Source organism: Denticeps clupeoides, chromosome 11, assembly GCF_900700375.1.
Source record: "Denticeps clupeoides chromosome 11, fDenClu1.1, whole genome shotgun sequence".
Classification (NCBI taxonomy): Eukaryota; Metazoa; Chordata; class Actinopteri; order Clupeiformes; family Denticipitidae; genus Denticeps; species Denticeps clupeoides.
This window is the reverse complement of record NC_041717.1, coordinates 21,264,222-21,290,609: the sequence shown is the minus strand read 5'-3', so window position 1 is coordinate 21,290,609 and position 26,388 is coordinate 21,264,222. Positions and strand designations below refer to the sequence as shown.

The window sequence follows — 26,388 nt, the reverse complement described above, 5'->3', positions numbered from 1 at the left end:
AATACGCAGGGTTATCAGGAGCGCAGTAGATACGAAATCACCAGGAAAACTCGGCTTATGGTGTGTGGTTATATTTTTTGTGGGTTTTAATATCGATCCGATATCGATGGCCACAGTCACATAGTCACATCGTGCACGGTGTAAAATGGAATTTTTATATTTGATAGTGTGTATGACATGCTTGTGTCGTGGCTATCATGCGCCATTAGGATGATACAGGCGCCGTGATCTGCGGAGCCGCTGATGTTACGTCCCCGTCCGGACCACAGGTGTGCGACGCTCCGCAGCGGCCAGGCGGCGACGTGCGTGCCGGGGACGGATCGGGGCTTTTGGCGACGTGCATGCAGGCGGCAGCTCGCTGTGTTGCACCATCCGCAGCAGCAGCAGCAGCGGCATCAGCCCGGTTCGAAAAGGAGCTGGTCTGAGATCAGCGGCGCATCTGGTTCCTTTTTTTACCCTCCGGCTGGCGGCTGGAGGAGGAGGAGGAGGAGGAGGAAGAAGGATGGAGCAACAGCGTCGCAGCCGGAGCTAACGGGGCTCCATCAGGTAACCGCGGCAGACGCGTTTTAATCCCCGCACCCCGGGATTTATTTATAAGGGGGTCCCGGCGCTCCAGACCTCCCCACCTCCACGTTTAAATCGCATCGTATCGCGGAGCATCGGAGGCTGAACGCGGAAAATGGCGTAGAGAGATGAGGATTATAGCAGCAGAGAACACGTCCTGGTGGTAAATATTAATATATTGGTATTGACATTAGTGATCTTAGGGCTGTGACGATTTCTGTGGGATGCATGCATGGGTGGACGTTCTGCAGGAACCACCGGCTTTGCTTTGTCTCTACTCTGGACTAGAACCTAGTCAGAGAGAGAGAGAGAGAGAGAGAGAGATGATTATCAATGTGTACACACACACACACACACACACACACAGACTCGCTCCGGAGTAAAAAGTGAACAGCTGTGCTTTCTCCACTCTCCCCGGGTTACAGGTCCCATCAGATCCAGAACCGGGGCTTAAACCCCAGTCTACCAGAGAGAGATAGAGAGAGAGAGAGAGAGAGGCACAGGGTGCGTTGACCTCATTACATGGACTACAGAATCTTCTGGTCATCCATTCCCGACCATCTCTCTCTCTTTCTCTCTTTCTCTCCACTCTCTTCGGGTTCCAGGTCCCATCAGATCCAGAGCCGGGGATTAAAGCCCAGTCTACTAGAGCGAGAGAGAGGGAGAGAGAGAGGGTGCGTTGACCTCATTACATGGACTACAGAATCTTCTGGTTGGGGGTCATCCATTCCCGACCATCTCTCTCTCTTTCTCTCGGATTTCGCCGCCCCCCCCCCCGGGTTCTTCAGGGAATAGAATTAGATCATTTTTTTGACAACACTGCAGTTCATCTGTTAAATCTGTGTTTCTGACTCTCTCCTGACAGCCTGAAGCCCTGCCAAGATTCTTCATCAGTGCCACGATCATCATCATCATCTTCATTTACACCATCGTCCTCCTCCACAGAAGATCAGAACCCCAGCAAATCCAATTTCTACTGTTCCGGAACGACAGGAGCTTAGGAGTCAGCAGTTACCGCTTCCAGTCCTCACACACACACACACACACACACACACACACACACATGTTGTCTAATAAGGCAGAAGAAGAAGAGTTCACTTTCTGATGATGGATTATCGATTTGGGATCTGAAACACTGGAATACGACCCACAGGAAGTGAGTGGTCCTGCTCCACCCTGAAGGAGGTTCCCTCTCGACTGCCCGCATTCGCCCTGAAGGACCGGGCGCGGTGTCGGGAGGCAGAGGCATGGCTCGGCCCGGCTCGGGGATGCTGGTGTCAGCCGGAGGAGGAACGGGGACCTCGGGGTACCAGTCTCAGAGCGTGGCGCGCGTGGTGGTCTGGGAGTGGCTGAACGAGCACGGTCGCTGGCGGCCGTACAGCGCCACGGTGTGCCACCACATCGAGAACGTCCTCAAGGGCGACCCGCGCGGGACCGTCGTCCTCGGCCAGGTGGAACCGCAGCTGGTGCCGTACATCATCGACCTGCAGTCCATGCACCAGTTCCGCCAGGACACGGGTAAGACTGGCACCAGAGGTCACACACACTCACGCAGAACGATGACCAAGGCCGGGGTCACTAACGGGGTCAAAGGTTGAAATAATTTCAGGGGCCAAAGCAGAAATCAGCACCACAGACAGCTCCTCTTCTCAGCATTACATTTACATGTTGTTCATGCCGTAGAATGGCAGTAAATACGTGGCATTGCACACTTTCTAAACTAAATTTAGAATTGGGGTTCATTCACTCGTTTTGACCTAAAATAGTGTAAGTGTGAACGTTTCTGTTGGTATGTGTGTGTACCTCCACCCTGTGTGTATGTGGGATTTCCAGTTACAAGTCACGGGCCCGAGCATAATTCAGATATCTGTGTGTTGCACTATTTACTGAAGGAATGGAAACAGTGTGTGTGTGTGTGTGTGTGTGTGTGTGTGTATGTACTGTGTAACGGAACAGTAATAAGTTACTGAGTAATACAGTAGTTTGCCACAGTGGAATGTGTGTGTGTGTGTGTGTGTGTGTGTGTGTGTGAAGTGTGGGGTCACCAGGGGGTTTTTAGTTTGAAGATGACTGATCGTTTCTCAGACATGAAGCCCACAATCCCACGGACAGAATGAGCCATGCCGACATGCTGTGACTCTTCACTTTTGAACTTTTGGAACAGTCCTTCAGAATCTCCAAAGAACAGATGGCAAAAATTTCATCAGAGCCAAGCAGAAGGATTTGTTAAAATGCATTTGGTTTCACACAAAATTAATTCATTTTTACACACGAACAAACACACGAATAAACTAGAACGTTGGACTAGAACTACACCAACTACACCCAAACTGACATACAACTTGTAAAGTAATGAGATGGAATTCCATGGAGCCATGCCGTATCCATTTTAAATACATGGCGTATGGCATTCTTGTGACGTGTGTACATGTGTGATATTTTTTCATTTTGATTCTGAGAGTGCCTCTGAAATTAGTTTGAGCACCTTCAACAGGTTCTGAAACCGAGCAGAGAGGAGAAAATAAAGATGCATTTTCTGACAAAAATGAAAGATCGGGTCTCAGGTCGCAAAGCTGCATTTTAATACAATGTTATTCATAATAACAAACATGCTCATAATTGAAAGAGCATTCAAGGGTATTTCAGACAAAACGCAAAAAAACTGGCGAAACCCATAAGGGTTAGTTCTGGTACATGCTTGGTATATGCATGGTATTTTATAATACCCACATCCACAACAAGATTAACTCTACATCTACAACTTCATCTCAGATCTTTCATTTTTTATTTAATAGCCATTTGTTCCATATAGGATTTTTTACCGGTAAACTTGACCTTTGGTCCCCTCAAAGACCTAAAAACAGAACATGCTGATGACTGGCCAAATGGCATATAGCTGGAAGCATCTTTCATTTTGTCCTTGGTGCAAGCTGGAATCATCTGATTGGTTGAGCTACGATGACCCCAAATCATAGCACTGAGGAAAGGACACTCACTCAGACACACACACACACACTGACTCAGATCCTATTGAATTCACCACCACTTTATGTCCATTCCATATCCAGAATCCTTTGCTCTCCCTGTTGGCTTTTCTGTTATTGCAAGTCAGACTTGTGAGCCGATCTCCATTCCAAATTCCACATCCTCATCTCAGCTGTGTTTAGGATTCTGTTGAACCCTCAAGCTTATGCTCTAACACATGTTAGAGATTGACACACTCACACACACACACACACACACACACACACTTTGGTATATGTATTTCGTAAGATCTAGCTGCTGAAAGTGAAGATTATAGAACATCTGGCATCTCCCACGGCATTCGTTTCATCAGCATTTTTCACAAGTTGTTTATGTTAGAAAACTTTCTGCATCTGCTGCCATGGCCACATGTTCTTCAAACGAACACATGTGCAGGCTGAGAAAGCCAGCATTTTCAGTTTAGATCTGTGAAAGGGGAGGGGTGCTGTTGAACATTTTTTGCATGAATTAACAAATTCGAAATTTGTATTTTTTGGAATTTATTAAAAAAAAAAAATTATAAATTCAATTATAATTGAATAATAATTGTGTTATTATTCTTGGCTTTTACTTCAAGCAAAGTTTCTCTAGTTATTCATCTTGTGATACATTACATGAAGTTTTGGGTCACTGAAAATATAGGCAACAATGTGCTGGCGGTAAATGCTATAAACTCATGTTTAATCTCATGAAGGCACCATGCAAACTGAGAAAATGTTGAGATTCATAAATAAAGGAATTAATCCAGCCAGAATGCAAATGTTAAGTATCTAATACATTACATTAAGAGGTGAGAAGGACCAAAACACAAACATTTTCCCTATCAACATCTAATTTAAATATGAAAATGTCAATGTTCTATAATCTTCACCAAGATGTTCAAATTCCGATCCACGGAGGTGCCACTGAGGTGCCACTGAGCAAAGCACCGTCCCCACACACGGCTCCCTGGCCGCCTGTCATGGCCGCCCACTGCTCACTTAGGCTGATGGTTAAATGCAGAGGACAAATTTCACTGTGTGCACCGTGCTGTGCTGCTGTGTATCACAAGTGACAATCACTTTACTTCACACTTGTTGTACCTAATTCTGGATAAGACAACAGTACTTCTTCTGGACAGATATTTAGCAACATTCATTTAAGTCTTGACAATTACGAGCCTTATGGGAACCAATGAGCCCATATCCAGAGGCAACTTACAATCAATAGTTACAGGGACAGTCTCCCTGGAGACACTCAGGTTTAACTGTCTTGCTCAGGAACACAATGGTAGTAAGTGGGGTTTGAACCTGGAACCTTCTGGTCTTCTAGTTTATTTCTTGCTATTTTTTTCCGATTTCTCAGTAAGATGCCAGTGATAACAGGAGTAATGCGAACAGATGTCACAGATGTGTTGCGGGGAAGTGTCTTCCCCTAAATGTCCTCACAAGACAGAAAGACAACATTTGCTTTTTGCACAAAAGATGAAAGAATCTCTGTTCTGTTTATAAAAACAAAACAGTTCAAATGAACCTAAAGTTAATGACTGTATACATTGTTCTAGGACCAAACAAAGATGGAACATTGTGTGTGTGTCTCAGGCATACTAAGTGTAACAACAGTGTTTTTTGAATACCAAATTGTTCTTCTGTATATCTGTAATAAGCTAGTACAGTAATACATTTATTCAATAAGTCATTATAATAATTATTTACTGTAAAACGATTATATTAAGTGCATTGCACCCAATAAGAAACATGTAGGACCATCATCGACACAAATCGGCACATTCAGCTTTTATTGTTGCAAAATTGGTTGGATTAGGTTGTTTGAAAAATGCAAATTTCTGTGCAAAATGTTTCTGACTTCAATACGTGAAATCCACTTTTATGAATCCCGTATTCAGATTTGTTTCCACCCCTAGTATATGTGTGACTTTGTGCTTGAAATTTAACAGGATTTGAAATGCCTTACAGTTACACTGCTAATGTTCATGTGCTGTGTTGTGTTGTGTTGTGTTGTGTTGTGTTGTGTTGTGTTGTGTTGTGGTTGGACTCTCGCTTTTGCAGATGGCCATGGGGTGTCTGTGACTTCCATCTGTGTGTGTGTGAAGCTTGCACATGGTGATTTGAATATTTTGGGGTATTTATGTGAAATTGAAATTGAAATCAGTAGGGTGAGAAGAGGGTGGGTGCCCTCTTTTATACATCTGGCACTGCCAAGTTGCCGCCATTTACATGCAGTCTGCTTGCAGAATCGGATCTGAAGTGACAGAGTGTGTATGTGCGTTTGTGGCTTTTGGTGTGGGGTGTTAATTAGGTGTGTGTGTGTGTGTGAGTGTGTGTGTGTGTGTGTGTGTAATGTTTGATTTTTTTTTTCCAACAGTAGATTGTAATTAAACCAATGACAGTTCTCCCTCACAGTCCTAAGATAAATTTGCATTGCAGTTGCTGTGTGTGTGTGTGTGTGGGCAGAAATATTGGCTACCAGCCAGTGTTGATCGATCTGTTCTCCTCCCACAGGAGTGTTTGTAGCTCCTGCAGCACTGCTTTGATCTGAAACCATCACTCTCTCCACCTTCTACGGTTACACACACATTAATACAGGCGATTCCAGACCAGTTTATGCCGTAACACTGTTAGGGTTGAAACAGTAGAACCCAGCCTGCGGGACATACATGTAATGAGGTGCTTAGGACGTAATTTAACGTTGTCTGTCCTGTTTGACGTAAGCGCTCCAGCATTGCTGACGGCCATGAGCAGAAAACTGAAAATCGAACTGCTCCGTTCCCCTGGAACCCCCATTTTACCCCTGGGCATCTTGCTTCCACACCTTACAGGCCTTCAAATGGCAGGGGAATCACATAAGTACGATGTTACAGTGGGGAGGTGGTGGCCTAGTGGGTAAGGAAGTGGACTCCCGAACCATCATCATCACCCAATCATGAATCCCTAACCGGCAAGGTGCCACGGAGCAAAGCACCGTCACCTTCCATGGCTGCCAACTGCTCACTAAGAGTGATGGTTAAAAGCAGAGGACACATTTCGTTGAGTCACTGTGTGCTGTGCTGAGTTTCACAATCACTTCACTTTCACTTTCCATGGACATTCAAATTCGCAAAATGTCTCGTCTTTTTTTGTTAAAGTGCTGTAGCTCAAGCTGAACTGAATAAATAAAGAAACTGCCATTCATTCTTAGCTCACTTTCAAAAACCAGGAACAGAAAAACAGAACAGAGATGTAAGCGTCATGGTGACTGGACATGGGGAGGAAGGAGGACGCATAACGTCACGCAACAGGGGATTTATAACATGGAACAGACGACAGAGGAAACCGCACCAAACAAGGACCAGGCGGCGAGCAGAAACGAACAGGGCAGCTTTACACAGGCACACAAGTGAAAAACAATCGGGACATAACACAGGACAAACACGGTCTGAACCAAGTAGTATCTCCTTCTGGACGGGATCCTGACAGCAACTTTCCCAGCTACACAGCATTTACTCAACATGTGTAATGGCAGTGGGAAGGCTTAAATACACTGGGACAGGGTTAACGAGACAGGACAGAACGAGGAAGCCCATATATGGACTTCCTGGGGGCGGGGTCATGAAGGAACCTGGCTGAAGCAATTCAATAATAGCCTGTTGGTCCAAAGTAGGACTGTATGTTATAGAAAAGGATATAGAACTACAAATAAAGCCTGGAAAAATGGCAAATTGTTAATAATGATTCATTTGTAAGCAGTTTTATGAATCTTCTTGCCTTGAACGGGTTTCCCGTAGTTGGGTGTGAACTAGATAGCTAGCATACTTATGTGGCTGAAAAATCTGGAAAGAATGAGAGCAGGGCGTATCTATATACATCATTCGTTCTCATTTAAATCGAGGTATTTATACTTGAGCCGATTTTAATCTGAACTGGGATTGATTATGGGAGCGAGGAGGCTGCTGCTTTATTTAGCGCTCTTAGACATATGTTCTTCTCTTTCTTTTGCCTCCTCTTTCAATTCAAAATCAAAAGATACCTTTATTAACACAACTGCAAAAAAGGGTTTAGAGGTACTCATTTACAAACCAAGTAACAATTAACTTCAAACAGAAATCCATAAATTATTTATGGCTTATATTGGATTTACAATTGCAAAGACTCCAACATTAAATACAAATAAATCAATAAATAAAAACAAGATCAAAATCCCGTTTACACACAAATTAGGGAATTGGTTGGCATAAGTTGGTCTTTTTGAATAATGGAGCCAGCACCAGAAATTCAGAGCATTATATTATTAAATTATACAATAAATTAATTAACAAACACTTTTATTAATATATGAATATTTACTTATATTAAAATATACTTAACAGTGAATTCATTATACGATCTTTAGGCATAATATTTGTCATTAATTGAACTTAGCGCAACACTGCCTGCATTTTTGTTACAGTATGTATAGGTGTCTGCACCCTGTGGAGTTGCAGTAGTGTTTCTAAGACCACAGTCTAGTTTTAGCATACATCCAGAATTTAAACGTTCGATTGACGTTGGATTTTGAATGGTTAATGTCTATTTACCCAATTGTGCAATCATTCTGCACAAAAGCTCCTTTTTGGATGCTCAGATATCTACAATGACTACAGCCCAGATGCCACTTGTGTACAGTGCAGTGGACGGAATGGCCATTAGACCTGGGATTTTCTCTGTGTTGCATGCGGATGCAACATGTGCATACATGCAGTGGTGGCCTAGCGGTTAAGGAAGCGGCTCCCGTAATCAGAAGGTTGCCAAGGTGCCACTGAAGTGCCACTGAACAAATCACCCACTGAACAAAGTGCCCACACACTTGTCATGGCTGTCATGGTGCCTGTCATGGTTGCCCACTGCTCACCAAGGGTGATGGTTAAAAGCAGAGGACAAATTTTGTTGTGTCACCGTGTGCTGTGCTGCAGTGTATCACAATGACAATCACTTCACTTTCACTTCAGATGTGCTCTAGTCCGAGGTGAGTAATCTTGTCCAGATGCTCCCTGACAGGCCGTTCCCAGGCGGTGGAGGAGCAGTGCGCCCTCACATGACTCCAGCTTCCTCTGGGCTCATTAGGAACGACAGGCGAACATATGCAGCAAGAGTGAGGTCAGTCCCACGCCGGCAGCTCAAGGTGAATTTTTCTCCCCTCGCCAGCGTGCAGTGCCACACGGCGGCGTGAAGAACAAGCCGTATCGAAGTTCAAATTCAAATTTTATTTGTCACATACACAGTCATAAAAAATTGTGCAAGGATTCTGGGGGATTGAGTCCCGAAGTGATTGAAAGTGCAAGTGCTGGAGATGCCTTTACCAGGCGCACTTAATCTACTTATTCTTGAACAGCATCAGATGGCCTCAGGGCATGAATTTGTCAGTGTGAGAATGTGTGTGTGAGAATGTGTGTGTGTGTGTGTGTGTGTGTGTGTGTGTGTGTGTGTGTGTGTGTGTGTGTGTGTGTGTGTGTGTGTGTGTGTGAGAAAAGCGTAGGTGTCTCAAACTGAGTGGTTTCTTTGGTCATGACATTGTTGGGGGTTTCCACTCTCAGGATTTATTTTTTATAATAAATGATGTGAACCCTTGACTTTTTCTGCATAAATGAGTGCACGGCCTGTGTGCGTGTGTGTGCGTGTGTGTGTAAGTGGGTGTCGGAATCAGACTGTATACGTTGCTGCAGTGTTCTATAAGCACACCACAGGACTCAGAGGACTCGTCAGCGCTTAATCTTCCGAGGTCACGCATGCAGCATTTGTACACTGCCGGACACCGAACGAACCCTGTGACACTCTGAGTGTGTGTGTGTGTGTGTGTGTGTGTGTGTGTGTGTGTGTGTGTGTGCGCACAGAAGGGCTTCTTGTGAAGTGGAAGTGATGTCTTGTGACACTCACACTGCGCCGGAAAGATCTGGCCATGAATGTGTTTGGCAGCCTGTACAAAGGCCGTTCACGATACACTCGCGGCGTGTGTGTGTGTGTGTGTGTGTGCGTCCCCAAACTTAAATCTAACTGAGTCCCCTCAAGGACAGGAACATCAAACTGAGGACATTTTTTTCTCACAAGGAACAAACGTGAAGATGCTTGCATGGTAGAGCAGTTGGTTACCTGTGTTATACCCCTTACACCCCTTTTCCATGAAAAACAATAATCTCTGACTAATTAAGGGGAGCTGCTACTTCTGAAAGATGCATACAGAACCTTCTAAAGAAGTGGTAGACAATGTTATCTTGAAGACCAAAAGGAAATGTTACCGGAGCGTTTGGTTTATGTCTCTCAAGGACAATAACGGGGGGCAATAGGGGATGTCCACTGCTTGCTGGGCAGACACAAGATGGCACCAACCACACTGAGCTCCGGTTATAATGGGATAGAAGGATGTTGAGATGAGGCTTCTGCTGGTGCTGCTGGTGCATGGTGATGGTCCAGAGCAACTTAACGTTTCATTTTTTTAATTCTTTCTTTTTTTTTTTGCAGCTGAAGTGCAAGCTTAGCATAAGTGTGCACTATCAGGGCAGCTCTCTAGAGCAAAGAACACACACACACACACACTCACTCTGGCTGTTGTTTCAGCTTCGTATCGTGTGTGTGTGTGTGTGTGTGTGAGAAGATAAAGGATGACACATTTTCGGGAGGCTGACACACTGCTAGCCTGGCGTTTTACGGAGACCGAGGATGACAGTGATGAATATGATGAGTGGGAAGCCGCGGCACTTGCTTTCCCGGGCTGCGCTCTTGTACGAGTAATTACGGCTCTCGGTGTGTTCTCGGGCGAAGGACGCGGCTTTCCTGCAGGCAGAACGCCACTCGACAGGAGTCCAGGAAGCCTCAGAGGACATGCTGAATCCTCATGATATGTGTGTGTTCTTCACGAGCCCTGTGGGGACATGAACATGTAAAGAGAGGCTCAGTTGGGACTTCGTACATACTTAACGTCCCTCCGGTTTCTTTTCAAGCTGGGGTGCACAATGCATGTGCATGCAACATTTTACTGAGGAAAAAACATCTGAGCGATCGTGTGTGTGTGTGTCAGGGGGTGAATGTCCTACAGTGCAGACTGACACAGTCGTACATCACTCAGTGAGCGTGTGTTGCCGTGGAGACAGCAGAGCGTTGATGGAGTTCAGCAGGGGTGAGGAGAGAAAGAGAAGAGACAGAGAGGAGGGTTGCAAAACACCTGTATGCAACACGCACATAAATCCAATGCACTCACACATAGATGCCATACCGTGCATGCACAAGCGTAAAAATCCGACTCAGAGGAAAGAGAATGTGCTCTGGTGACCTCAGTCTGACGTCCTTGATGTGCTCGGCTGCCATATGGAGTGTAGCTCAGGTTGGGTGAGGATCCAATGTTGGTTACATAAAGCAACGGAAGGCAGGGGGGTTAACAGCATGTGACATTTGAGACATGGAAAATCAACTTGCTTCGCTTCCACTCGCTTCCTCAGAGAGAGAATGGGATCACGCCTAATTCTTATTTAAACATTTTTTATTTATTGTCTTATTGATGTATTCATTTGTACATTAGAATACACGCTCATCTTCATATGTAATGGCCTTGGTAATCAGACTTTCAGAAATCTCCAGCGTTAAGTTGTGAAAGCTCAGAACACTAGTTTGTAATGCTCATTGTCATATTTTATGAGCACATATTATTTTCATGACCATTTACGTTGGTAGATTCTCACTTAAAAACTATGAATGAACACATGTGGAGTTCTGTACTTAACAAAAAAAGGTGAAAAGTGAAAACATGTTTTATATTCTAGTTTCTTTGCTCTGATTACTGCTTTGCACACTCTTGGCATTCTCTCGATGAGCTTCAAGAGGTCCTGAAATGCTTTTCCATGCTCTTGAAGGAGTTCCCAGAGGTGTCACGTCCATGCGGGCATGACGCGGCGGGTGAATGGAGAGGAGGACGAAGAGTGACGAGGAATGACAAGGAATGGAGGACGCTTTCACCTGACATCACGGAACAGGGGTTTAATTAGTGAATCACAGGACAGGGGAGACATCCGAGACGTAGACACTGGTGAACACGGAACATAACTTCAAAGACCTGACAGCGGACAGAAACGAACAGGGCAGCTTTATACAATTAACACAGGTGAAAACGATTAGGGAACATTACACATGACAACGAAACCCCATTTCGGACCGGATCCTGACAAGAGGTGTTTAGCACTTGTTGATCCAGCTCACCCCAAACAATCTGGACTGGGTTCAGGTCCGGTGACTGTGGAGGCCAGGTCTCCACTTTTTGTTAAGTACATAACTCCACATGTGTTCATTCATAGTTTTGATGCCTTCAGTGAGAATCTACCAACATAAATGGTCATGAAAACACTTTGAATGAGAAGGTCTGTCCAAAATATGGCCGGTACTGTAGATCTGAGCTAGATCTGTGGGCTTTAATCAGAGCAACCAAACATCCACGTCGACGTGACATCATCCACGCATGCACAGTGCCAGCAGTTAACATCCCTATCTCCAGCTGGCCTTCGTCCCCTCGCTCACACCACCACATTTTTGGATGTTTAGTAGGATGTTTGACCGCCTTCAGTTGTGGAGCAAGTCATTTGATGCTGTACTAGTAGCTCATCCCCTTTTAGAAGCTTTTTCATAAAGGCGTCATTTAAATATACATGCTGGATTTCAGGAATTATTCCGTGTCTTTGCTCTGTCGGCCCTGCCTCATGAGAGTTGCATGGCTGTTTAGTGTTTGGTAGTTGTTTGACGGTCCTTGTGCGTTTTTTCTTTGTTCGTCTACCCACTTTGTGAACAGTTTGCGGTGAAATTGCACCTCCTGCATCACACCGCCACCGTGACAATCTTACAAAGAAACTGCAAACTTTGCCACCATCTGCTAAGAGCTAAAACAAAAGAGCGATTATCTGGCGAGAACAGTGACAGTTTCAGTTCGCGTAGTCGGTCACACTGGTCTAAATAAACAGCGAGAGGTTTGCGAGCCACGTCATGAAATCTAGACGGCAATATGACAAGAATAACTGTAAAGAACGCTCCGGGTTCTCCAGTTTCCTCTCACTGTCCGTAGGCACGTACACTAGGTGCACGGGCTCCGATTTGCTCCTAGGTGTGAGCAAAAATATATTGTTAAAATGATCTATGTCTTTTTTTTGAACTAGCCTAGAAAACAATGATATTCTAGTTGAATTTATTCATATATTCATGTGCATTGTACTGATTAAAAATAACCGTGTGTCATCCATGCTAATTGCTTATTGATGTCATATAACCCGTCTTCATTAGATCAGAGGACAGGTGTGAATGGCAGCGGTTGTTTTACAAGAGGTGTGAGGTCTCTGTGTTTGCATGACACCTCCTTGGGTGTTGTTATAATGCCTTACAGGCATGAACAGGCCCTTTGTGTACAGTTGTGTACAGTGTGGGCGTGTGAAACATCTCGGTTCAATCCTCAATTTAATTGAAATTTCTTTGGAGTCCGGACTAAAAATGTGAAGTGGAAAGGATCTGTCTTGATCAGGCTTGAATAGAGTGTAAGAGGGGTGTGATCTGGAGCTTCGTGAATTAAAAATGAGGGAACGTGAAGTGAAGCAGTTTCACCTGTTGCACTGTTGCCGTAACGCCGGTAATTCAGTGCTGTGTTTTAAAGTGCTGCTTCCGCTTCGAAAGGGCGCGAGGGTGTTGCAAGCCGGAGGCCTTCTCCATTAGCGCTCATGAATAATACACAACCCTAATGCAGCGTAAATACGGCAACGCGGGCAACTGGCACCGCCGATCAAACAAAGCGTTTGATCGCGTTGCACACAAACATACAAAGGCTTGTGTTCACTTGTCCTCGCCGTCTTTACGCCCACGTCCTGTGATTAAAGCTCCGGTTTGTTCGTTTTGTGGGCTGTGGCCAGACCTGTCCAGATCCTGGCCTCCTCTCTGGCCCGTATTTTTTATTCTCATTGTCGGGCTCTCAGTCCCTCTCACTGGCATTTCAAGGTCACTTCGGTTCTGCTGATGTAGTTTGGGCTCCAGGGAACTGGGGTACTTGGCTGTGTGTGTGTAAGTGTGTGTGTGTGTGTGTGTGTGTGTGTGTGTATACGTATGTTAGCTGATAAATGAAAAGTGCTAGAAAATTCCCACTTGAACACTTGTAAGTGTGTTTTAATGTGCACCGTGGTACTGTGCCGTTAGAGGAATAACTGAGTAAGCACAGGGTTTATGAGGTAATTAATCCCTTAATCGTTCAGTGTGTTTCTTGTATGATGCTCAGCCCTAAATATATCTAAATATATACTCTCTCTCTCTCTCTCTCTCTATATATATATATATATATATATATAGGACATTTGATCTATTCTTATATAATATATAATATAGCTATTCTTATAGAATATAATAAATATTATATTCTTGTCAAATATGTACAGATATGGCAAACAATGTGTTGATTTAAGACGGGGGAGTCTTCCTTATTTACTGAAAGGATGGTTGTGAGTATGCAGAATTAGCTGCCTGGTGACCTCAGATTCTTCCTCGTTGGACCTTCATCGGGTCGTGCCTTGCGCCTCCAGGTTGCACAGCGTGTCACGTGCATAGCAGTTGAGATCATTATCTGTGACCTGCCCACCCCACATGTCCTCCACAACTGGGAACGTGTCAAAAGATCACGTACATCCAACTTTTTACCTCCCTGGGCCATAAACATGCTCAGTGACATGTAGCACAACCAGGACACCTGACAGAGCAAGCAGTTTGTGTATGTGCGTGTGATAGTTGTATCGTAATTTTGTCGTTTCGTTTTTTGTAATCAAGACGTCTTGACATTTCAGAAGCTCTTGCAGGCCCCCTGCCCCCTGTATAGCGGCCGCCGTAATCAGAAGGTTGCCGGTTCGAATCCCAATCTGCCAAGGTGCCACTGAGCAAAGCACCGTCCCCACAGACTGCTCTCCGGGCGCCTGTCATGGCTGCCCACTGCTCACTCAGGGTGCTGGTTAAATGCAGAGGACAAATTTCACTGTCTGCACCGTGTGCTGTGCTGCTTTGTATCACATGTGACAATCACTTCACTTTTTTTTTTTTTTTTGGTGGTCTGGAAGGTCCCAAGCGGCCGTTTAGTTCACTTATGCCTTGGGCCAGCTCTGGGCGCAAAGCACTCCCGCACGCTTTATCCATCTAATCTAATGTAATCTAATTTAATTAAATTTAATGTAACCACTTAAGCTCTAGGGTGCTGGGAGGTGTGGCTCGCCTCAACAGGCAGACCCGAAATAAACCGCGAGCTGCTGCGCAACTCTCAGGTCGGTGCGTACAATCTGGGTCTTCATGCGTATCTATGCTAAAAATGTGAAGTTGGAAAGAATCCGTCTCCATCCAGCTGATGTGCCCCCCACCAACCTTTAGCAGTCTTTCGAGTGCCCTGTTGCGCCCACTGGGGGCATGGGGGCCGCCAAGCAGCTGACAGTTTTGTCCTTTCAGACTAAATTATGGATAATAAAAGGTTGTAAAATTGTAAAACAATTTGTTATTAAGACCAAAACTGCACACGGTATGTCTCAGTGGGCTTTGATGGGCCTTGACTGCTGACGTCACAAACTTAGGAAAACTGCACTTGGTACATGAAAGTGAAAGTGAAGTGATTGTCACATGTGATACACAGCACACGGTGCACACAGTGAAATTTGTCCTCTGCTTTTAACCATCACCCTTGGTGAGCTGTGGGCAGCCATGACAGGCGCTCGGGGAGCAGCGTGTGGGGACGGTGCTTTGCTCAGTGGCACCTCAGTGGTACCATGGTGGATCGGCAACCTTCTGATTACGGGGCCGCTTCCTTAACCGCTAGGCCACCACTGCCCAGCTAGGCCACCACTGCCCATGATCACATGCAGGGATGGTATTAAATAAACGTCCATGAATAAATCTATAAAAGCGAGCGTGTAAAATGGTGGTTTCCTCTGTCTGTCCTTCAGGTACCATGCGTCCGGTTCAGAGGAAGTTCTACGAGCCGTCGTCGGCGCCGGGTAAGGGCGTGGTGTGGGAGTGGGAGAACGACTCAGGATCATGGACGCCGTATGACATGGAGCTGTGCGTGAGCATTCAACACGCCTACGAGAAGCAGCACCCCTGGCTGGACCTGTCGTCGCTGGGCTTCGCCTACCTGGTGGACTTCACCAGCATGTCCCAAACCAACCGGCAGAGCCAGCGGCGCCGACGCCTGCGCCGACGCATGGACCTGGCCTACCCCCTCATAGCCGGCGCCATCCCGAAATCCCAGTCCTGGCCAGTGGGTGGGGGTCGTGGGGGTGGACCGGGGGGCGGGCCCTGCTCGTGTGCACAATGCGTGCTGGTGAACAGTACAAGGGCCGCCTCCAACGCCATCCTGGCCTCCCAGCGGCGCAACGCCGCCGCGGGGACGGTGAGACAGAGCAACACTTTTGCTGGGACGTCGCTGTGGTCGGGAACGGGGACCATCGGCGGCAGCAATGCAGGCAACAACGTCGGAGCCGGGGGAGGCGGAGGGAAAGGAGAGAACGCGGGGGGGACAAACTTCAACTGCTCACAGGCGCTGGTGTCGCACACGCACTCCCACGCGGCCACCATCAACGGCCAGAACAACCTCAACCGACCCGGGACACAGCGCATCGCCGTCACCAGCAACCGAGGAGCCATCCCACCAGGGTAAGACAAAGAGAGAAGGATGCAGAATAGTGTTCATTGGCCAAGTACGTTAACACACACAAGGAATTTCTTTATGGCCATCTGTGTCTTATCAAGCAACACATTTTCAATTCAATTTCAGTTCAGTTCAACCCAAAAAAAACATAATTTTATGGATAAATAAGTGTGCACCCCCTTAAAACGAATCTTTGTTGATGCAGCATCTGACTGAATTACAGCATTCAGTCTGCTTTGGTAGGGGTCTGTCAGAACGGCACATCATGACTTGCAACCCTTCTCTTGTGCATGGCCCTCTTCAGGGCACCTCACAGATTTTATATCGCCGTCTGTCTTCTATCTGTCCTCTTGCTGGGCCATTCCAAAGCATTTTCTTCTGGCTACGTCCCAAAACCTTGCAATTTTAGCACTTCGCTGCTGAGTAAAAATGCAGGATCCATTTAGACTTCACCTGTTTGAAATTTAATATTTGTCTCTTGCGATGTGAATTTGCCAGTTCCTTTTTTATCAACACAAATAAAACACCAACATGAATATTATTTATTACTGACAGGAAACTGCAATTGAGAGTAGATTTAATATTTTTATATTAAAACTACAGAAGTTTTGTCTCAGTCTCTAATAATGAGCCTCTAGTCTAAATGCATGCCAAATTTAACATGGACTACATTTTTTTTTCCAGTTGTACATGTATTTTTCCAGAATTATGTATTCTGTTACATCCCAACACTGGGTATCATAGATGTGTGTGTGTGTGTTTGTGTGTTTTGCTCACATTTTGCCTTGATCCATTATTCATTACTCCCCTGTGTACCCGAGCCTTGCTGGCAAATAGGTTTCCACAGAAACAGAAACACAGCTTAACAGACACACACACACACACACACACTCCGAGCTCTCAATCGCAGCAGTGCAAGTCCCACCGTACTGAACCAAAAACTGAGGAAATGGAAGCGTGACAATCAGAGAGAAAAGACTGAGCACGAAAGTGAGCAGTGGAGATTTGCATTTTCCCAGACGAGTGGTTACACACACTCGATAAGGGCGGTTAACACACACACCCACACCCGTACACACACACACACACAGGCACGTATGCATGCACTAAATTCAACACGCGCCCAATCGACAGGAAGGCTGTGAAACCTCAATCTGCTGCTCTCATGACTTCCAGTTCAGATTGAGGTTTGCACACACACACACACACACACACACACACACACACACACACAAACACACACACACACACACACACACACAAGACAGACATATATGTGGAGCTTGACCATGCCACAGACACACTCAGGGCCCTCAGCAGCATCTACTCAGTAGAAGAAATAGTTCAGTGCCGAGCAGCAGATCCCATCATCCCCCGGGACCTGCAGCTTCTTACCCTTCTGTCCGGGTTGCTGCTCAACGACACATCTAATAACGGATTCGAAATTTCATCTAAACATTTCCGCATATGCACACATTCTCACCAACTGAGCTCGTTCCCCTGGGCATCAGTGCAGAGTCATAAACTGAAAAGACACTGATAAATACAGAAATGTTTTATTCTCACTGGAACAAGTTCTCTTTTATGCTTTTTTTTATTGCAATTTGTTTCAAACACCCCAAATATTTTGGTGGGAAGGATTGTTGGTCTTTTTTTTGTGCTTTTTAATGACTGTTTTTGATACTGTGTACAGGTGTTTATATTGGAGAAGTAGTGACATCTTGTGGCCAGATAGTGCCAATGTTATAATTCGATTTTTGTCTTTCAGTGGTTGTGATTGGCACAGAGCCGGTAACACAACTACATAGCGAACCGACGTTCACTTACATCAATGCAGATGGACGTTTAGATGATTTATTTACTTGTCACAACTGAATGCAGCACCGTATTGTGTTAACATGGTTATAGTAAGAAGGCTGCTGATGTTCCTAAATCCCTGTTGCATCCGGCCCATCCTGACATCGTGGCTTCTAACTCCTCTGTGGCATCTATCTGCTGTGTAGAGTGACATCACAAGCTGCATTTCCTGTTGCACGGTTCCCCTTTCTCTTCCTGTTCATTCTCTCTGCGCGTTTCATCTGCGGGACGCTGTTTGTTCTCCACAGTTTCTGTGAAAAAAGGAATTAGTGGAAGGACAATAGAGCTGATGGAGGAAGAAGAAGAGGTGATTAGGTAAGAGGAGAAATGGAAGGGCGAAGGTCAAAACACATTGAATAGAATGAAGAAAGAAAGAAAGAAAAGAATGGTGGGGAAGGGATACAGGGGGAGGTGAAGGGCGTGGAGAAGGTGAGATGGGCCAGAGGGGAAGAACGGGCTCTCTGTTTGAAGATCATGACGATGGAAGCGTTTCAGGGTGCCGCTGCAATGCCAGCAGTGGCCAGAAGAGGCGCTGCACACATCACACGTCCATTGTCCACCTTGTTGTCTCCTTTTGTCTGGTTCTCTTGCTGTCTGATGCTAACATCTCATTGGGAGTCAGGTTCTTTATCAGACCTTCATCAGACCGCTGATGCATTGTGGGTCCGCCCTTCAGATTTTTGTTGCAATGATGCGTCTTTGCGTTGATGCATGAAACGATATGGAATTTTTAGACTGATTTTTGCATTTCTGTGCATTTGTGGGTTTGTCTTGAGCATCAGCGTGCTTGATATTTGTGTGTGTGTGTGTGTGTGTGTGTCTGCTCGGTCAGCATGTTGGAGTTTGGACTCTGCATTGCTTTGTCTTTGTGAGGAGAAGTTCACTGACGTCTCTGCCTCATTAGGCTTCTAACGACAGAGAAAGAAGGAGGCCACGGTGACTGCTTCAGGGACGAGGCTGTGTGTGTGTGTGTGTGTGTGTGCGCGTACATGTTAAAGAGTGTGTTTGGATTTGTGTGTGTGTGTGTGTGTGTGTGTGTGTGTGTGTGTATTTGTTTGTTTTTCTCTGGAAAAAAACCCAGCAATTAATTTTTTCTCAAATGATGTACTGTGTGTGTCTGTCTGCATCAAACATAATAATTTTCTTTCCTCAGAGTCCCTGCACTCCCGGTGAAGAACCTCACAGGCTCTGGACCAGTTCATCCTGCAATAGCTGGTGTGTTCTCTCTCTCTCTCTCTCTCTCTCTCTCTCGTACAACACACACATTTGCATTTGCAGCATTTACCAGACACTCTTATCCAGAGCGCCTTACAATCAGTAGTGACAGGGACAGTCCCCCTTGCTCAGGGACACAGTTGTAGTAAGTGACCTTCACAAAACCCTCTACATCTTATATAGCTCCTCCAAAAGCCCCTTAATGATTGGCAAGTAAAGATTTGTCTCAATGAGGACAATCAAAATGTCAAAATGTTGTCATGTTTTCTTGTCACCAGAACACACACACACACACACACACTGTTACCGGTGATCTCTCCCCTCTCTCTGCTAGGCATGACCGGCATTCTGATGTGCGCAGCAGGGCTGCCGGTGTGTCTGACCCGAGCCCCGAAACCCATCCTCCACCCACCGCCCATCAACAAGAGCGACATGAAGCCCGTTCCTGGAGTCAACGGCATCCGACGCAAGACCAAGAAAAAACACCTGCGGAAAGGTGTGTGTGTATGCATGCATGCACTTATACTGTAAGTAGGTGCACGGGTCCGACATTACCCCGCCCACTGGCCTGTTGAACTGCTGCTGATATCAGTTTATTTGCCGTGAGACGAAGTGACCTCTCTAACTGACAGAGAACCAGTGTTGCCAGATGCAGCTGAAGGTTTCCAACGGAATGAATGGAAACAAAAATGCAAAAAAACACGCAATACCATCCATTTTTTCCTTCAGGGCATCAGTTACTATGCTGCTTAAACATAATTGCAAATGGACCACTCAATGGATTAATCACAATTAATTGTTTGCAAAGTGTCTGAGTGGCTTGTTTTTAAAAAGTTTGAGCTTGTATCTACAGAGAAAGGCACAACTGGGCTTCTAACAATTCCATTAACTGTCAGCTAAACTCACCCTTCCAACCAGTGTAGTCCCCTGTATAGTATCTCTACCTTCCCTCAGTTAAGAGGTCAGACACAATCTCTTTTTATTCGTGGTTTTTTACTGGTGGAATATTATACTTGCTCACGAAATGGGGCGGAAATCACTCAATCTGGCAACACAGCACATACGCTTCTCGGTTTGAAGAAGCCAGATGGTTCTCACTCCAATGGAAGTTGCATCACTCCAGTTCTGCTTGTCCGTGTGGATGCCGCCCACTCTTCACCCTGAATACATCAGAGTGGGACCCTAGATCACATATTGCTGCACCATGTGTGTGCATGTGCTTCTTTGGTAGAAATATGTACAAATGTGCATAACCATATGGACAAATATGGACAGCTTTTTCTCATAGACATGAATAAATTTGTGCATTTCTTCACAATCTTTTACCAACACATTATTATTATGTCCCACCATCCATTCTCATGCATTTTCATGCTGACTCCATATAAGTCAAGATCTGTCATTATTGTTAGTGTACATTATTTCACAGATTAGTAATAGGTATAATATTTGATTATATTATTTGGCTCTGGGACTATGTAAATTGAAATAGCATTTTTGGATTTGACCTTCTTACAAAAGTTTAATGGTACTCAGAATGGGGTTCAGAAGAACTATCATCAAAAATGCACCAGATATATGCTGGTTATCTAAATAAAAAAAAGTGCTTTTCCAGTGGAACAACAAAAGTGATCGTCGGGACTGTGCAGTTTTTAATAGAAAATGGGGCACATGGGCCCTCATGAAGAGACAGAACATGAATATACAATACACGGGTAAAATGACAGATGAGGGAATGAGGACGGGAAAGACGAAGCAAACAACAAACTCCTTTCAGGAGAACAAATATCTGGCAACGCAGCATTGACGATTGCGCATGTTTAAGATTGTTTGATTATAGCTTATATAAAACCACCCAATCGGTTCCTCGCCCCTTAACAGGAGGATCTAACAGCAGGAAGTCTGGAAGTGTGAGAGAAGCTCCCCAGTTCGTTGTCAATGTTAAAGTTGGGCAAAATGCAGGGGTGTAAAGTAGAACAGTCACAGTGGAACCGTGCAGGCCTTGAAGTATCGCAGACATTCCTATTTATAAATGGACGGCACAGTTAACAGTCTAACTGCGGCGCTCCGACGCCTACTCCGGCGAGAGGGGAGCCGGGCTGGAGCGTTTGGACGGGTCGGGGTGTTGACCTCTGGCCTTCGTTTCAGGTAAAAGCCCGGAGGATGTCGTGCGCAGATACACAGAGAAGATCAAAGTAGCTCCTGATGAGGTGAGGCCCAACAAAATGTACCCCGCTCCCGCAAATATTCAGAAACCAGTCATTCTAAGAGCACAAGAACACACACACTCTGAGTCATTTCTTACATAATATTAGCATATAATTTAACACAATGCTTCCATAATGCATGCAAAATCAATACCATTTTATACCTAAAGCTCTTGCCAATAATAATGCCCTCAGCAGTAACATAATGTGGGGTATTTGTACCTAATAAAACGACCAGAGATCCTTTTACATTCAAGACATCGTCTGGACTCTTGAAATGTTACAAATTAATGTAGAACTAGGTATGCATATGAAATATTGAAAAAGTATTTGTGAACCAGTCTGGCTTCAGACGGGACACCGTTCATTGCTGAATTATGATCGCTGCAGTTTGGAGAGTAAAATGCATCAGTTACGATCTGTTCTATTGAAGGAGGTCAGCAACACGTTTTTTCCCTTTTAAACCAGGACTGCACCATATGCATGGAGAGGCTGGTGACGTCGTCGGGGTACGAGGGCGTCCTCAGCCACAAGGGCATCAAGCCGGAGATGGTGGGAAGACTGGGCAAGTGCAAGCACATGTACCATCTGCTGTGCCTGGTCGCCATGTACAACAACGGCAACAAGGTGAGAGCCGCCACACCCGCCGCAGTGACCCGTGAAAGCTGCATCCTCGTCTGAATAATCTGGGTAAATGTGCTTAGTTTATTCTGGCCAGTTGAAATTGGATTTCTTTTGGGATCAACGTTTGTAGCCCACATCCTGTGCAAAAATAACCAAAAAAAAAAAATTTAGATTTTATGATTTTTCTTGATCAAGAACATGGGTGCTGTGTCAAGCCCCGCTGGGATGCCGCTATTCAACACATATATATGCGTATAATGTTTTTTCACTTCATTACTGATTACAGTAAAACGCTGAGTTTATTTCGTGCTCCGCGGCTCCTCTCCCTCAAGGACGGCAGTCTGCAGTGCCCCACCTGTAAGGCCATCTACGGCGAGAAGACGGGCACCCAGCCCCCGGGGAAGATGGAGTACCACGTCATTCCTCACTGCCTGCCAGGCTACACAGACGTGAAGACCATACGAATCGTCTACGACATCCCAGCTGGCATTCAGGTGTGTGTGTGTGTGTGTGTGAGTGCTGATGTAAGAGTAACACCCTCTCTGAGTGAGAAAGGTACAGTGCAGAACCAAGAGATAACATTCTGTGCTTTCCTGCGTAGTGTGAAATGAGCGCATCTTTCTCACATTCACACACACACACACACACACACACACAAGCCGGTGTGTGTGTGTGTGTGTGTGTGTGTGTGTGTGCGTGTAATAAAGAGGACGAGCAGCGAAAGCGGGTCAGTAGCAAGAGAGGCAGGAAACCCCCACACATCCTCTTCCTGCACAACCACACGCATATCGCAAAAAAAAAGTACTGCTGCAATGTGTGTGCGTGCGCGTGAACGAGGGCAGCGGTCTCCGTACCGGAGAAATCTCACGCCAAATATATCATGCTTTTTAAAATGTCTTCAGTCGTATATGTTGGACGAAAGCCAAGCAAATCTCTCATTAAATGTCACATTAACTGGAACCAACATACAGGAACATGTACAGAATATGTACAAATGTGCATAACCACATGTGACAAATATGGACAAAGCTTTTTCTCATAGACTTGAATAAATTTGTGCATTTCTTCATGATCTTTTACCAACACAACAGTATTATGTCCCACCATCCATTTATGTTGGACAAAAGCCAAGCAAATCTCTCATTAAATGTCACATTAACTGGAACCATCATACAGGAACAGCTACATCATACTTGCTATAAATATTTAGCTTTTTTTTTTGTAGTTTCCTAATTTTTTTTTTTTTGCCAAATGTAAAAAGTGGCAGTTTGACAGTTTTTTTTTGTTGCTCGCTAGTTTACTGAAGAATAAAAAGAACATGTTGCCAAGAAGAAAGAAGCCGTTTTAATCTCAGACCGACAGTCTGTTCAGTGATAAATGTTCTGCTGTTTTAATTAATCTCATAGTAGACGGATAAGAAAAGGGGGAATAAAAACGATTTGCTCATGACCAGTGAATACAGTGAATGTCTTAGAACTCCCATATTATACACAGTGCAGCTTCAAATAGACTTTTGTGACTATTTTCGATATATTTCTTTTTAAATAAAAGATTGTCCATCATGTATCATAACCTCCATGGGTCTAAAGAAATAATTTTTTTTTTTTTTTACTTTCCTGCCTCTTACGTCCATATTGTTCTGAGTGTGCGTTGCTACCATGGCCATCAGAAATCTGTGTGTATTTGGTTCCAGACCACAGAGCACCCCAACCCAGGCAAGAAGTTCAGTGCGAGGGGATTCCCACGCCACTGCTACCTCCCCGACAACGAGAAAGGACGGAAGGTGCTGAAAAAAAAACCCAGAAACTTTCTTCAGATCTGGAGGGATGTTTGTCTTCACAATCTCCTTCTTTCTCTCTCTCTCAGGTGCTGAAGCTGCTCATCACGGCGTGGGACCGGCGTCTCATCTTCACCATCGGAACCTCCAGCACCACGGGCGAGTCGGACACGGTGGTGTGGAACGAGATCCACCACAAGACCGAGTTCGGCTCTAACCTGACCGGCCACGGCTACCCCGACCCCAACTACCTGGACAACGTCCTGACAGAGCTGGGCGTGCAGGGCATCGGCGAAGACAACCTCAAAGACTGAGGAGACACACACACTCACATGGACACACACTCGGCTCCCGGTGACCCCTAGGGTGACCTCTGTCAGCAGGGAACGACAGACCAACAAAGCAATGAAATCAATGAGTGAAATGACCGACCTTATCCAACTGCTGGAGTGGTCAGAACAGACTTTTATATTGACTGACACTTCCTCAGCTGCTTCTGTTTCCTGGTGGTCATCGCTACGTGATCCTATGATCTCCTGATGATCCTTTGTCAAGGGATGAGCAGCTATAGGGAGATCCAGACTCCTAAAACGCCTTAGACTCCTTTAAACTCCTGCTCTCTGTAGGTTTCAGGGTGTGGTGTGATCAGAGGGTGTGGAGGACAGTTGGAGGTTGGAGGTCAGTCCTGGCTCAGATGCTGTAGATGCTGTAGGGCACGATGACATGGAGCCAGCCTTGGATGAAGCCTTGGAGGCTTGAGCTCTCTGCAATTTTTTATTGATTTTTTTAAAAACCCAGAGAAACACTCGAAAGAAGTGATCATTGGTGGTTGTGCTAAATCTTTCCAGAGAGATAGTGTGACCTGCCCAGTGAAATAGTACCTGTTGGTCCTGCATGGAAGCCAGTGTGCTGAGGAGATAAGTGGAGGTGAATTTTTTGCTCGTTCTTGCTTGTTCTTGGTCGCGAGATTCTCTCCTGCATTTCGTCTGAGCTGCCTGGGTTCGGGCTGAGTGTACAGCAAACATATACCAACGATGTCAAGACAAAATCAGAATTATTACTATTAGTTTGATCTTTGTTATTATTATTTTGACATTTTATTGAAAGTATTATGTTTGAAATTTGAACGCAATTAAAAGTTGACCAAGATGTTGATTCCACCAAAAGACTCCAGTAGGAGGTAGGGCAGGCTAACAGTGGAGGAGATTTCTTTTCACAAACGTCAGATAAACGTAGCAATAATATAAGATGAAGTCCGTCATTGTTTCTACACCAACACGCCTTCTTCAACACGATGAGCTGCTGATTAGATGATCAGACTAACAAAGTCTCACCAAAGAAGGAAACGTTTGAGAACCACTATGGGGGGCCTATTATTATTGTATTATTTAATAGTTTAGCGTGCAGCTTTGCCGTATTTTGCAATTTTTTGACAGTTAGAATTTTGCTCATTAGTTCAGTGAATAATACAAACATTTTATTGATAAAGAAGTGAAAAAGATCTTTTTTAATCTCAAACAGATGTTTAAATCTATTGACATTTTGATCTTTTTTTTAGCCTGGTTGTAAACATGCAAGATGAACAACAGCGTCAGATTTTATCTAAAAAACATGAACATATTAGAAAAGCACATATTATTACTCTAAATTGAATGTCAACTGTTTTTTCTTTTTGTGATATTAAAGTGATTTCCTTAAATATAGATAAATTGACAACTTAATGTGCCGATCAATAATTGGTATATTGGTATTTTATTACATAATGCATAACTGTATAAAGTTTAGAAGTTTAGAAAAAAAATGACAAACTTCAAACCAGAGTGTCCACTGGAAGTTTGTTGACAGTTGACATGCTTTCACCTTTTTATTTGTCCATACGAAGTGTCTTATGCCTATTTGTCACTGTTTGATTGCTCATTTATTTATTTATATAGCTCGTATGCGGGAAACATAGAGGAATCTGTAGGATCTCCGATCTCGGACCTCTATATATTAAGTGTATATTAAGAACGTAGGTATATTAAGAACGTAATGTAAAACCTAGAGACAAATCAGAAACCCAGGTGAGCTTAAACATACAAAACAGAGGACAGACACTAGGATCTAGGCAGACAGCAGAGGGCAGCAGAGCATAATGTCAGAGGAGTTGTTTGGACAGTCCCTTGATGGACTGAAGATGGAAGGATAAATCCCAAGGTTAAAGTCATCTGTTCGGTTGGTCTCATTATCCTGCCTCAGGAGGCACTGGCGATATCCATCATGGACCAGTAGGACTGTGTGTGTGTGTGTGTGTTTGTGCATGTTGGCGTAGATAGTAAGACCTCCGTCCCTCCCTCTGTTCCCCCGTCTCGCAGGAGCGGACACTCCTCCGTTCGCTCTTTCTGTGGGTTTGCAGGAGGGATTCTTCAAGAATGCTGTTCGAATTTTCTTATCTAATCACGGTCTTCCTGAGCTCCAGCTTTCTTCTACCCGTCTTTC

General features: G+C 44.9%; 1 protein-coding gene across 3 annotated transcripts; it reads left to right on the top strand.

Moving 5' to 3' along the window:
• Positions 1-271: 271 nt before the first annotated feature.
• LOC114800095 (E3 ubiquitin-protein ligase DTX1-like) lies at positions 272-25,725 on the top strand. 3 transcript variants are annotated; one of them, XM_028997199.1, is made up of 11 exons: positions 990-1,068; positions 1,170-1,238; positions 1,430-2,082; positions 15,527-16,235; positions 19,241-19,302; positions 19,637-19,798; positions 21,451-21,512; positions 21,978-22,136; positions 22,466-22,627; positions 23,827-23,916; positions 24,000-25,725. In XM_028997199.1, exons 3-11 carry the CDS (start codon positions 1,812-1,814, stop codon positions 24,222-24,224), a joined length of 1,902 nt encoding a protein of 633 aa, XP_028853032.1. In that variant the 5' UTR covers positions 990-1,068; positions 1,170-1,238; positions 1,430-1,811; the 3' UTR covers positions 24,225-25,725. The 3 variants fall into 3 exon arrangements, with proteins under 3 accessions (XP_028853030.1, XP_028853031.1, XP_028853032.1); XM_028997197.1 differs by lacking the exons at positions 990-1,068; positions 1,170-1,238 and adding an exon at positions 272-546; XM_028997198.1 differs by lacking the exons at positions 990-1,068; positions 1,170-1,238 and adding an exon at positions 272-727.
• The last annotated feature ends 663 nt before the right edge of the window (positions 25,726-26,388 follow it).

Bases quoted from the DNA above. Each gene is read 5' to 3' on its own strand.
- LOC114800095 (XM_028997197.1), top strand. From the start codon at position 1,812: ATGGCTCGGCCCGGCTCGGGGATGCTGGTGTCAGCCGGAGGAGGAACG. The intron at 16,236-19,240 runs GTAAGACAAAGA...TTCTTTCCTCAG, and splicing joins CGAGGAGCCATCCCACCAGG to AGTCCCTGCACTCCCGGTGA. The intron at 22,628-23,826 runs GTGTGTGTGTGT...ATTTGGTTCCAG, and splicing joins ACATCCCAGCTGGCATTCAG to ACCACAGAGCACCCCAACCC.